Here is a 13,195-nt window from a genome sequence, read left to right as displayed (position 1 = left end):
GATGTGAATCTTATCATTTCACAGGTTTCAACATTGACGGAAATGTTGATTAATGTGTTGTCCTTATAGATGAAATAAATGAAAAATTTAATGTCCAGAAACTATATTCATGACTATTAGAATTATACATTTAAAGATGTTTCGAAATATATAATAATTTAAAAAAACATTTCACTTTTTTCAGGTAATTTACTTGTTTGTTCTTGTATTTTTCTTTCCTTTTCTTGCTAATTTTTTTAGTCATTTCTTGTAAAGTTGTTCAAATTTTTCCTCCCATGTTTTTAGGAGAAGAAATCAAGCCGATTTGCTCGAGTTTCAAAGAGTCAAAGTGACTTTCACCTCCATATTTGACGAACTGACCGGTTTAAAAATGTTGATGTTAGCTCTACAGGAAAAACAGATAAATGGAAACATTGTTTTCTCGCTACCCCCCAACAGTCTTCTGACCAGAGCATCCCCTCTGCCCTCCACATGTCCTCTGTAACCCGTCCTTGTCCCCTGCTGACCGAACTTCTCATCCATCAGTGGCGTCTCAGGAGTTTAGAGAAGAAACCAGATGAAGCCGGCTTGTCACTCTGAGCCGGATCCTCTTCTTTGGCCCGGGCCGTCTCCTCTCCGAGACCCAGCTCCCCTTCCAGTTGCTCCAGCTCCGACTGGTCCAGCAGCTCAAAGTCCTCCACCTCGCTGTCCGACTCCTCGGCCAGCTCCAGCAGCCTGGTGGATTCTGGGAGTCTTGACCGCTCCGAGCCTTCGCTCAGCGCTGAGAAGCCGACCGCTGATTCTATTCTCTCCTGGATGGCAGCTGTGACAGCGGCGGCGATGACGTCGCCCGCCATCTGGTTGACTAATTCGAGGGCTTTGTCGATGGGTTGATCTTTGTGAGAAGAGGCCGCATGCGTGGATTTGATTGGCTGCTGCGGCTGAGGTGGCGACGTGGGAAGGCCGAGGCTGAGGTCGTCGTCGTCGTCACCGTTGGTCGTTGCGCCGTTGTCGAGTGAGGGGAATTCTGGAAGGCCTCCGGTGAACGCTTCTTCTCTGTCGAGATCTGTGGCGTAAAAAAAAAAAAGTGGCCGAGAAATTAACAGGAAGTGGGCAAAAAATATTCACGGCATGCAAGACGACATTTAATATTAGCTATTTTGTCCTTAAACTGGAATTTCTAACTTTTACATTTAATATTTTATTTAATATCTAATAGATTTCACATTACTGATAGCATGAGCAATGAACACAGAAAATTTCATGTGTAAATTTTTTTATCGTGCTTTAAATTAAATGTATAATAAAAAAAGTCACAGAGGCTGGAGTGTGTCGCTGGAGAAATTATAAATTTCAAAGCGTTCATGAAAAAATTGGGACCAGGTTAAAAAAAAAAAAAAAAAAACCCAATCAGGGATCCCATTTAAGATAAACCCAAATAACTGTTAAAGCACGCTGCCACACTCATCACACTGTAAGACCTCTGAAGCAGCTGTTCAGCCAGATGTGCCTTAATGTTTCTGTTCTAGAAATGTTGATTTTAAAGCCGTGTGCCGCCTGCAGGTGGAGCTGACGTACCCTCTGAGTTCTCAGTCTGTGGCGTGTGTCCCTCTGACAGGTTGAAAGTACCGTTGTCCGTCCACGTCACATCAGACACCTCTGTGTCTGACACACACATTTCCTTACACACCGTGGAGTCGAGCTGCAGGAAGGAAACACACAGAGACGTCAGATTTAAGAGTGCAAAACAGACGGAGCTAATCTGGTGGCAGAAGTGCAGAAAACTTCATGTCCACATGTCTATTCTCAACCTACAGTCCTGCTAGCATGTCTGCAATATGTCCACTCTGTTTATACAGGTGTCATATAAACAAGTGCTTCTCAAATCTGGACACAAGTCAGTCCGGACCCAGCCCACACCTTGTATTAGGAATGCAAAAGTACCATGTAAATAAGTGCACCCCTCCTGAGATTAAGCCTTAAACGTAATCATATCCTGTTTTACATTGTTGCCATGGCAACGTTGACAGCCGGGAAGCATATGATGTTTAAGTTACGTCAGAGTTCAAGGCTAACGAGCGTCCGTTCAAAATTATGAAGTTAGTGAACGTCTAATGGACGTTCACGTTCTGTCCTGTCTGTGAGTGTACGTTATATTGTCAATGCACAAGTTTTCAAAGACGAGTTGACAGAGAAATATGCGTTTATTTTGCCCAAATCCAGCAGTTTGATTTGCACAGAGACAGTTACAGTTGTGAAGAGTGGAAATGTTAAACGCCACTATGACAAAAAGCACGGGCATTTCAAACAGCAATATCCTCCAAATACAGAAGTGAGGACAATAAAACTTCAACAGTTACAATCTTCCCATGAATCAGCAAATTAAGTTGTTTGTGAAATCTACGACACAGCAAGAGAGAGAGCTGCTGAAGCCTCTCTGCGAGTGGCCTGGGCGAAAACTTATCACCTTGACATCAATCGTTCCAGACCTTTGGCCTTGAATAGAAATCAAATTCAGACCTTTGAATATAAGTTCAAGAAATCCTGACATCAGAGCCTTTTAAGAGAAGCACGCTCAGTGAATGTAATCTGTAGTCAGATGTTACGGCTTGAAGAGCAAAAACTTTTGGCGTTCACTTTGGCACAGACCTCGATGCTGATGTGGATCATGTGAACTGAATTTCAATTAGCTTTAACTGGATCTTGTCAGTCAACAGAGGAATCATTAGACTGAGGTGATCAGCCAACCTTGGGAAACATGGAGGACAGGTCCGACTCGATGCCTTCCTTCTCAGTCTGAGCCTGCAAGATCCTTTTCTCTGAAAGGAAGAAAACATGAAGGTGGTGCTGCTGATTTGGCTCTTACTTCAGCACTGAATACAACAGGATTTGTACATTTCAGGACTTTCAGTCATTTTTTCAAGCACTTATTTTTATTTTCAAGGATGAAATTGTTTTCTCTACAATCACCTGTTGCAAGAAATTTGTTTAAATTCATAAATGGGGCAAACATGCTACCAGGGTCTAAAATATTTTTTGCACTTAACAGTAAGAATGAAGCAATTAAGTTTCCACAGTGTACTTAGACTTATTGCAGGAGCTGAGCTGGAAATTTCAAGATTAAACAAAAATACACAATCCAAAATTCATGCCATATGCATGAACACAGCCAACATTATCAAAAAATGGAGATTGCAAAGTGCACAGAATGCACCAAACAGTCCCTAAGGGTTAAGTAAAATTTTGGTTTGTTTGGGATATATCACATCCCCAACATGTGATGTCTACAAAACTAAGTACTAACACTGCAGACATCAAATACGTAAACATATTAAAATGTTAAATTGTTACCGTGGTTCTCCTTAATTTTCTGAATGAACTCCCCGATGCCAAAGTCCAGCTTCTGCAGAACTGGCTCCAGCCACAAACCAACCTCGTGAGACGAAATCAGAGGCCACAAGAAAACACCCAGCACTGCAGAGAGGTCAAGAGAGAAAAAATTCAGGCAAAACTAATATTTGTTTCTAGAAAAATCCATTATCATACCTGCCATGAAAGCACTTCTTTTTTTTTTTTTTTTTACAGAAATAAGTTTGCTCGCTATGTTGGTATTTAATATTTGATGCTATTGATCACATATCACATGCTTTTGATTACTGATAGATTAAACAGCTGGATGCACCTGGAGCTGGCTACATAATTTATTACTTTGATATCTCACTTCGTTGTTATGCTGATGACACACAACTATACCTTTTCATTTCAAGAGATTTTTGAAGTGGGGCTCTGTGAAGTATCAATAGTCAGTGTATTAATTACAGTGGATATCCATCAGCATGCCCCTAGTTTGGAGAAGCAGGCTGCAGTAACCAGGTTTAACCAGGTTAAAAAACATGCAGTGACCCACCAACTGTGCTGGATTTGTTGGTCTAAACATACAAATCTAGCATGACAGAAACGGTCCTTTTATGTGCCAAAATTTAGTTCACGTACCTAGAATATATGAGATAACAATCCCTGGAATGTAGCGTCCTAAGACAGCGAAGAAGGTGCAGAAACTGCAAACCAGCAGGCAAAACTAAAAGAGATAGAGACAAAATCAAGGAGATTATACTGATGTAGTTTTTGTCTGCTTTTACTCAGTTACAGCATAGTATTTGTATTAGTTATTATCTTAGGAAAAGTTCAAGATATACTATACAGGATTTTCCCTAAAAAACGACATAAGAATTGTTTTAAACAAATGTGATACTAAAGTATAACCAGTTACTTCATAATCCGATAAGCTGATGCAGAAGGTCGTAGAAGAAAAACATAACTGTGTTGTTCTGCTGAGGTAACTAAGTAAAGACATTTCAAGTTAGTCCGGGTCATCGGCCGACTCTGCCTCACCTTGCCAGGATTCTGCTGTTTGAAAGCTGACATCTCCTGGAGGAAGAGTTTGAGGGAGTCGCTGAGCTGAGGTCCAGTCCCAGACCGGCTGTCCTGCCCGGAGTCGATGATCTCCCAGCTAGAAAAGACAGATAGAAGCAATGTTAGTAATCTTTACTGAATCGCTGACAGTAGACGGGTTTCTGTGAAGACCTCAAAGTGCAGAAATTGAAATTGCGAGTATAACATATGCGTAATGGAAATCTGTGAATCTGTGGAAAAAAAAAAAGAAAACGGTTTATGCTTGCATGAGGTGGTATTTCAGGCGATTCAAAAAAGCCATACTTGGCTTGGGTGTAGGTCACATGATGCCATGTCTATGTGTTTGTCAGTAGGAACTGGCTCCCTCACAATGCAGCAGGAGCTACAAGAGCTGTTATTGCATCACATAACTCTTCAAAAGCTGAGCGGATCATCATTGGTTAATGTGTGGCTACCTTTAGGCACAAAACCCACTTGGTTATGGTTTGTAAAAGATCATTTTTTGGGCTTCAAATAGCTAGTTTGGTGGCAAGGCAAGCCTATTTATGTATCTTGGAGAGGTTTTGACGACTCATAGTGTAGCAGAAAGTCAGAAATGTATTTCATGGGCCTTAACTTTCACTGCTTTATAAACCAACAGAAGTATTTTGCAATCTGGGGCACAATCCTGGCTTAAAAAGCAGCCACGTCTTTGTAGAAAACATCCATTCTTCATGCAGATGCAAGATTGCGGCAGGGGTCTCCGGCTTCCTCCCACAGTCCAAAGGCATGCATATCAGGTTAATTGGTGACTCTAAATTGCCGTCGGTGTGCATGTGAGTGTGACTGGTTGTCTGTCTACATGTGTCAGCCCTGCGATAGTCTGGCGACCTGTCCAGGGTGTACCCCGCCTCTCGCCCAAAGACAGCTGGGATAGGCTCCAGGCTGTATACTTGTTGATCAGTGTTTCAGTGACTATTACTAATACAGACTATCACTCCATCACATTCGGTCCATGACCTGGGAAAAATTGTATTCACGCTTTTGTTTCTCTTCGTAATCTCCCGGAGTACTCTGGGATCATCTGACCTTAAGCTGATGGCAACTACTCTGTCTATATTCTATAATTGCAACAACTTGTGTGGTCTCTAAATTTGCTTTACAAATAAAGTGACTCGGTATGTTGTTATGTGGAGATGCTCAGTATGTAATAAACAACGCAGTGACTCCACATTAAAAATAGTATTAACATTTGACTTGACTAAGAAAGGGATTGAAGAGGTTTATTTGGAGGCTTCGAATTCTACTGGTTGAGGGTCATTGATAAAATTTAGTCCAAGTAACAAGCCAGTCCGATGCAAATGTCATAGTCTAAATTAGGAAGCCTACAATAAAACTGGCGAGCTGACTAAATGGACGGGTGGCAGATGGGAATAGGAATGTGAGAGTGCTTTCCATGCTGTGGTACTACTGGGAATTCTGGGCCACCTGGTGAGGTATGAAACTTTCCCCTCCACGTCGAGGGTTCCCAAAAAGCACCTCCCGTTTAGGCTTAACTCTCAGCCCTCGTGCTCACGTCACACACAGCAGCTATAAAAGGCACACATGTGGCTCGCGTTTAGGTCATGTACGATAAATAGATGAGGGAGCAGAAGTTTTGTCATCTGGGAATTTCCTTTATCAGGTTGAAACATCGCAGGTGATAAAAGGTAAATGTTTGTGCTACTGTACTGGATAAATATTAGTTTGTTAACAGAACTGTGTATCGATAATTGATGCCCTTCAAGGTGGGATACTCAGCTTGCTTTGCTTAGGGGCCACTTTTGCAAAATGACAGGAGTCCAGGGGCCAGTCACAGCAGCCCGTACATGTTTAAGGATTTAGGACATTTCTGGGAGTTTGGGATGTTTCTAGGATTTTAGGATGTTTCCCTTATCATAGCACATGTCTAGGATTTTAGAACATTTCTCAAATTTTAGAACTTTTCTGTTATTGTAGCACGTATCTTGGATTTAGGACATTTCTAGGATTTTAGTACGTCTAGAGAATTTTAGGACCTTTCTCTGATTTTAGGACATTTCAAGGTTTTATAATGTTTCTCTGAATTTAGGACATTTCTTAGATTTTAGGACGTATTTATGATTTAGGACATTACTGGGATTTAAGACAATTCTACGATTTAAGGAAGTTTCTAGGATTTAGGGCATTAGGGGCTTAGCTAGGACCTCTGTCGGGGGCTGTGGGGGATCTTCCACTGGCACTTTTTTTGATAAACAAGCTCTGTTTTGATGCTTTTTATGCACTCTGGAACCTTATGCATACAAAAAGTACAAAAACAATTCCCAGTATGAATCACTGGGATCACTTCATTGTGACTTAGGAAATGGTTGGGAGGGCCATGCGGCACCCTATTGGGGGCCAGATTTGTGCCGTGGGCCACAAGTTCACTATTACTGCTTTAAGGTATTCACTAAAGTAACCCATAACCTAGTATTATTCAAGATTCTCAAATTAAACTATTCCGCTTCTTGATTTTTACTGAACCCGAAATCACTATTTGTATTGTTGTGCTTGCAGCCAATCACTACGATTGATTTAAAGCAAGTTGTATAGCGGTGTATTTGACGGAGTTGGCCCTTCAGCGTGACGAGATGCCTCGTTAGCACGTGATGGGTATCAAAAAAGTTTTTAAACAAAGGGTACTGGTATCTGAGTTTTCAAACAACACTCAGTCCTATTTGTTAGCATTCAACAGAAACATGCCACTTAATATTTTGGGAGCGTACCAAAGGCTTAAGTGAAGTTCCCACTGTGGTTGAAACCAAATTAATCAAACTGACAGTGTAACAGGGACACGGTAACTGCCTCAATGTCTTTCATCAGATGAAATGGCAATGTTACTAAATTTAAATCCAACAGAGGATGGACACTACACGTCCTGTGGAAGCAGCTGTCATTGAAACAGCTGGTGTGAAATCGCCATGGAGATCTGGTTACCACAACAGGTTCACAGTAGTTAACACAGCTGTGAGGTGCCTGTGCTAATTGGGAAATGTGTGATTGTGGCCTCTCCAGGGCTTCTGATTTCTGTTAGAAAAGGTATGTTCCTATAGTTAACCACTATTTCAGATAAGGGGCACCAGCGGGGTTGGGCCACATATGTACTGTAAAATGACAGTATTTCTGCTGTCATAGATTTTGTCGTAATATAAAACACAGATGTCAGTTTCGTGGTGAATTAGAAAATCACCAAAGTCAGTGGAAAACATCATCTGGGATGAGCAAAAGTCATCATCCCCACATTACTAAGGTCCAAAGCTCTCCATGAACGGTGTACATTAAGAAAAAAGTAAAAAGACACACCTGCACACTTAGTCCATGCCACAAAAATGCCTCTCCACACAGACTGTTCACCTACCATTCCTACGTGACTGGTCAATAATACTCGGACCACAAACCAAGCAGCAACCTTTGAGGTTGAAAAATGAAGTCAATAACAAAGTGCCCAAAACCGCAGTTTCTCTAACTTGAGGCAGGCTCCAAAACAGTGTGAATCCCCATCGATCCCCATCTTAAAATGTCAGTCTATTCTCAATCCGAAAATGTCAAATACCACTGCTTTGTCAGTGATTTTGGTGTTAGACAACATTGACAAAAGCCACCAGACTGTGTCATTTGAAAACTTTCCCCATAAAAACATAGTTTAAGGAGCTGGAAAGTCCCTATAGGGTGGGTGGGAGAGGCGGTGGATGGATCCAACAAACTGCGGACTTTTACCCGGGAGCCCGGTGTTTGCTTCACATATGAATGTTGAGCCAAACCATGATGGGTTTTTTTTTCCAAACCTGATACTGTGCTTTTGTTGATATCTAGGCATTGGTTGCGGTGTCTCGTAACGTCAACAGGAGACGCAGAAGAACTCCTGGTGCATAATAATAAGATGTGAAAGTCTGCTGAAAAAACGGCGATATACGACAACTTTACAGCAGAAATTAACATGTTTACAGCGTGGTACAAAAAACTTACTTTTGTTCTCTATAGCTAATTTCAACATTCATGACAGCTGTACAGGGGGCAAAATGTTATATAACTTAACGCATTTACATTTTATTAAGACTCAAAGTTATGCAAATTTATAGGTGGGGCCACTTGAGTGATGGGCTGTCTGCAGGGCTCCGCTGCAACCCATAAGTCAGATCCACCCCTCACTCCTCCACAGCTCTAACCCCTGTCAAAATATGATCATTTCTAGCTCCAAAATACCAAGATTGTGACAACCGAAATGCCTAACTTGAGGCTTCAAAAAAGCAGTCCACAAACCAGTGGGTGATATTGCTGTAGCTTCATCCATTATATAGTTTATGCTACAAACAGAAACCAGAATTTCTCCAAAACCAAAATTTTGCACCATCGCCTGCAACTTCTGGAACCATAGACACCTGTACATACACTTTGTGTCAAACAGTCTAATAGATATTGAGGCATTCGAATGGATAAGTAAAGATTTTAAACTGCTGGTGTTGCTTCAGAAAGCGTAACTAAAGTCATTACAACTCATACTCTGAGGACTATGAATGTGCTCATCAAATTTCATAGCAATTCAAGTTGCTGAGATACTTGGATATTTGGACCAAGGTCATGGGCTGGCCAATAAATTACATTGCTGTTGTTAGAAAAGCTTAAATTGAACTCAAAAATCTCAGCTTTAGTCCAAAAACACTTGTGAAGTTAGTAAAGGTTGTGAAGACCCAAAAAAAGACAGACTAAACCATTTAAAGTCCTTCCATTTTTCATTTCTTCCCTCTGAACCCAGCCACCCTTTCTCCCCCCATAACCATCCACACCTCCCTCCCCAACATAATGTATCTGCCAGGTTACAAGGAACAAGCAGGAGAAACCACGAGAAGCTGCAGTATCTCATGTACACCCACCACCCCTCCCACCTGACCCGAACACCACGTCTTGTCTCAGATAACCCTGATGACGAAAGGTCAACCCGCTGCTCCCCTCTCGACTTCCAGGCACATGTCCCCCCGTAAGAGGCTGATTTCCAGGGAAACATGATGGGTCCAACATGTGACAGTGATACTGCGAGGCAATAATAGCAGTAACGGACGAAAGGGATAAGTATTTCACTCTTCCACGGAAGACAGACGTCTCCTGGGAAGAGACACAAGTCTGTTTGGATGACGTACCTTAAAGTTTCACCACTTCACAGATCGCCTGAAGTGTTGAAGCGTAGTTTGTTGCAGTTTGTTTTCCCGCCAGCATGAAGACATCTGCTCCATTTTCTTGGAGTTGAAAGTTGAACCCCATGTTTGTTTGGTGGCTCTATACAGTGAGATAAGGTGCAGGACAAGACACGTGTTCACGTCTGTTAAGTTGCTGTATACTAATGACTGCCAGAGTCCAGTCAAGGATCACTGTAACGTCTGGTGATGATTGTCAGCCTCCTGCAAGATCATGCACCATTGCACCATTCAATGAAATTGTCCAAAACAGGGCCATAACCATGGGTTACTATTCAGGGTCTGTGGCTGCTGTCTGAGTAATCCTTTTTATGCAGATAGCGTGCTAAGGCCCGCTAGGAAGTCCGTTCTTTATGCTACCTTTGCATTTTTTCACAGAATCAAACAGCAGCAGCATCATGCCACTCTAGTGTGTGATTTTAGACAGCATGTCAGCATCGTGGAAGCAAATGAGGCATGATGGGCATGACATTTATGCAACGGCATCTGCCTCTGGCATGACACAACATATGCATCAGCAGCGCTTTCTGCAATCATTTACTGTCTCTGTCATGGTTTCCATTAACCCTCAAATTGTGCAAATCGGAAATGCTAACATAAAATACACCTAATGGAAACATGTAAATTTTGAAAAAAAACTTCTCTTTATCTTTTTTTTAAAAATTGTTACGATTACATAAGGTGGTATTTCAGATGATTCGAAAAAGCCATATTTCGCAAAACTGAAATGGAAACACATTTATTGGCTTTTCTAGGTCACATGATGCTATGGCCATGTGCTTGTCAGTAGGAACTGGCTCCCTCATGATGCAGCAGGAGCTACAAGAGCTGTTATTGCATCACATAACTCTGAGAAAGTTGAACGGATCATCTGGAAGTTTTGAATCCACAATTCCTCTGTGAAATCACAGAAATCCCTCATACATGGCCGCTCCCACGTATAAGTGGCTCACTTTTCTATCACGGCTCCATAACACACCTACGTGGCCTTGGATTGGAAATAATGACGGCTAGTTGTGGTGGCTTCTGCCTTCTGCAACCACCATAATATAAAGAGAGTGAAAGTTCATATTGGGTGAGTAGAAGGAAAGGTGGATGGGTCTTAAAAAAACTCTGGATTCCCCAACTCTTTCTCCTAAACTTAATTACGTGGTTTTGTTGCCTAAACCCAAAGGCCCAGACACACCAAACTGACATCAGAGAACTAGCGGTGACAAAAAGCCCTCTGCCGCGTCACCTTGCGTTGCCTCATGTTGCCTCATGTTGCTGTGTCTCGGCCAAAAAGTTGCACATGAAAACACCAACAAGTGCATATCAATAGCATCGTGTGACCTATTTGTGACCTGTTTTTATTGCAGGTTTGCAAAATTTGGCTTTTTTGAATCACCTGAAATACCACCACATGCAAGCATAAAAACTTTTTTGCAATAAATGCTTTTTCTTTTTTTAAATTGACACGTTTCCATTAGGCGCATTTTATTTTTGCAGTTTCAGTTTGTTCAGTTTGAGGGTTAATGGAAACCTACTGTCAAAGCGGCAGTATTGGACGAGTTGGGAGTGGATTTATACTCCCATCTGTCTCTCTGACTGCTTCTGTCCTCTGATTTTTCGGTGACTTGCAGCTCACAAGTTTAATCCAGAAGCATCTGCACAATTTGAGAAGAATACCTGTCATCCTAACCATGTGAGGAACATATGACATTTTTCAGCCCTCGAGTCACGTGTTGTCTGAGCTCCACGAACACTTCGGATGCTGGCAAGCAAATATATCACATTTCACTGCTCCTTATCATTACACACCACCACCTGTCAATCAATTAGTCGAGAAGCATTTTCACAGTGAAGACTTCCGTCATCACTCAAAAAAAAAAAAATCCAACTTTCAACTGAGAACTCGTCACGTCAGAGGACTGCAGGCGGGGAAGGAGGGCAGCGGCGGCACCACATGAGCAGCTGTCGGACAGATGTCACTTTTTTACCCGACCAGTAATCTCTGAAACAACACAGGGAGCAGCACGTCTGAGCCTCTAACAAGCCCGGTGACGGCGCTTTAAAAATAGGGCCAGACAAACAATGCCAGGAATGGCGGCAAAAACATCCCAGCTCTCCACTTGTGATTGGGAGGGAAGGCGTAAATATGTTTACCCACCTGTCTGCGTGGGTCTAAACCACAGAAACTCGGACTCTGATGCAACTAATACCTGTTTATGCTCTGCGTGCAGCCGTACATATATATCACATGCAGCAGCTGACATTAAAGGAGCCCCTGCCGATCGAGTTTACAGCTGATGTCTTTTGCAAAAGGCCAGACTGCGTGTGTCGACCCCGACACAAAGCCAAACGCTACGACCCGCGTTACGGACGCATGGGGAGCCATGATGCAATGATGTGTACGCTTTTCTAAATACATCCACGCTGTGCTGTTTATGTTGGTAATGTGGTCAAACTGAAATTATGGTTAACTTTGCCAAAAAAGTTTTGTTTTTGTTGTGTGTTGTTTCCCTCATCGTGTCATCACGTCTTTTCCGTACAAACACTGATTGCACAATCCGAACACAAACCAGAGCAAGACTGCAGCTACACGAGAGCTTATTACATAGTGTCAGAAGCTTTGGAAAGCCCTTTGAAACTTGAGCAAACTGATTTAATGTCTGGCAAAAACACGAGCAGAGGGCAATGAGAAACTTGACAAAACGTGGCCCAAAAATTGTCAAGAAAGTACCCAAAAAAAGGAAAAAAAAACAAGACATGACCCCCAAACTTAACAAGACACGGCCCAAAAATTCACAAGAAATTTGTGAAAGAAGTTACAAAGAAATTACCTGAAAATAAGAAAGAAAAAAAAAACAAAATGACCCCCCCACAAAAGTACTGAAAATTAAAAAATATACAGATCTGAATACAGTTTTCTGTACATCAAAGTTCTTTAACCCCAAAACAACGGAGGTAAATGGAAATTTGTAAGGCATATATCTCCAAACAAAGACATATAAAACAAATCTGCGTGGCGAGATGCCACGAGAGGTAAGTGAGAAAGTTTGAGCGGTTTTGGAGAACAGAGCCGTGAAATAACAAAATTCTCCTCCGGCAGCTCTGACACAGCCCCCGTCATACCTCAGTCCTGCCCCGCGGTCTTCAGGAGACATCTCCAGAGCTTCAGGTAGCTTCAGACGATCTGATGACGCTACGAAAGGCAGCCAAACAGTCGAGCTGATAGAAACAACTAGTTTTTTCTGTGAAATAAAAATGACGGCAAAAACTCGAGCCAAACTCAGGTTTTACGTGCCACACGGCGCGAGAGCAGCTTGTGTTTATCCTCAATGAAGCCCCGGCTGGAGTATTTCAAGCGGCTTCATCTAAAAATAACCCGGTCACACTACATTCCAGCCGACAGCCATCAGGAGGACAGAGGGACGGGGTCAGGGGGTAGAAACAGCAACACCCTCCACCACCAACAACCCCAACACCACCTCCCTGCTCCTGTGTCGGTGACAGCAGGATGAGAGGGGACATGTGCCTGTTTCCCAAACACTCGACATTTTGGAAAATGCACATTCTTGCTGAGTGAGATCGAA

General features: G+C 42.3%; 1 protein-coding gene across 1 annotated transcript; it reads right to left on the bottom strand.

Moving 5' to 3' along the window:
• Nucleotides 1-346: 346 nt before the first annotated feature.
• LOC121945716 (reticulophagy regulator 1-like) lies at nt 347-12,940 on the bottom strand. Its single transcript, XM_042490019.1, has 7 exons — nt 12,735-12,940; nt 4,372-4,489; nt 3,973-4,057; nt 3,331-3,453; nt 2,728-2,798; nt 1,558-1,681; nt 347-1,045 (listed from the first exon to the last, which is right to left on the bottom strand). The coding sequence occupies exons 1-7, from the start codon at nt 12,764-12,766 to the stop codon at nt 522-524; spliced, it is 1,077 nt and encodes a 358-aa protein (XP_042345953.1). The 5' UTR covers nt 12,767-12,940; the 3' UTR covers nt 347-521.
• Nucleotides 12,941-13,195: the final 255 nt, after the last annotated feature.

Source organism: Plectropomus leopardus, chromosome 1 (genome assembly GCF_008729295.1).
Source record: "Plectropomus leopardus isolate mb chromosome 1, YSFRI_Pleo_2.0, whole genome shotgun sequence".
In the NCBI taxonomy this organism is placed as follows: Eukaryota; Metazoa; Chordata; class Actinopteri; order Perciformes; family Serranidae; genus Plectropomus; species Plectropomus leopardus.
Note: the sequence above shows the minus strand (reverse complement) of the source record. Positions and strands in the feature narration are given on the sequence as shown.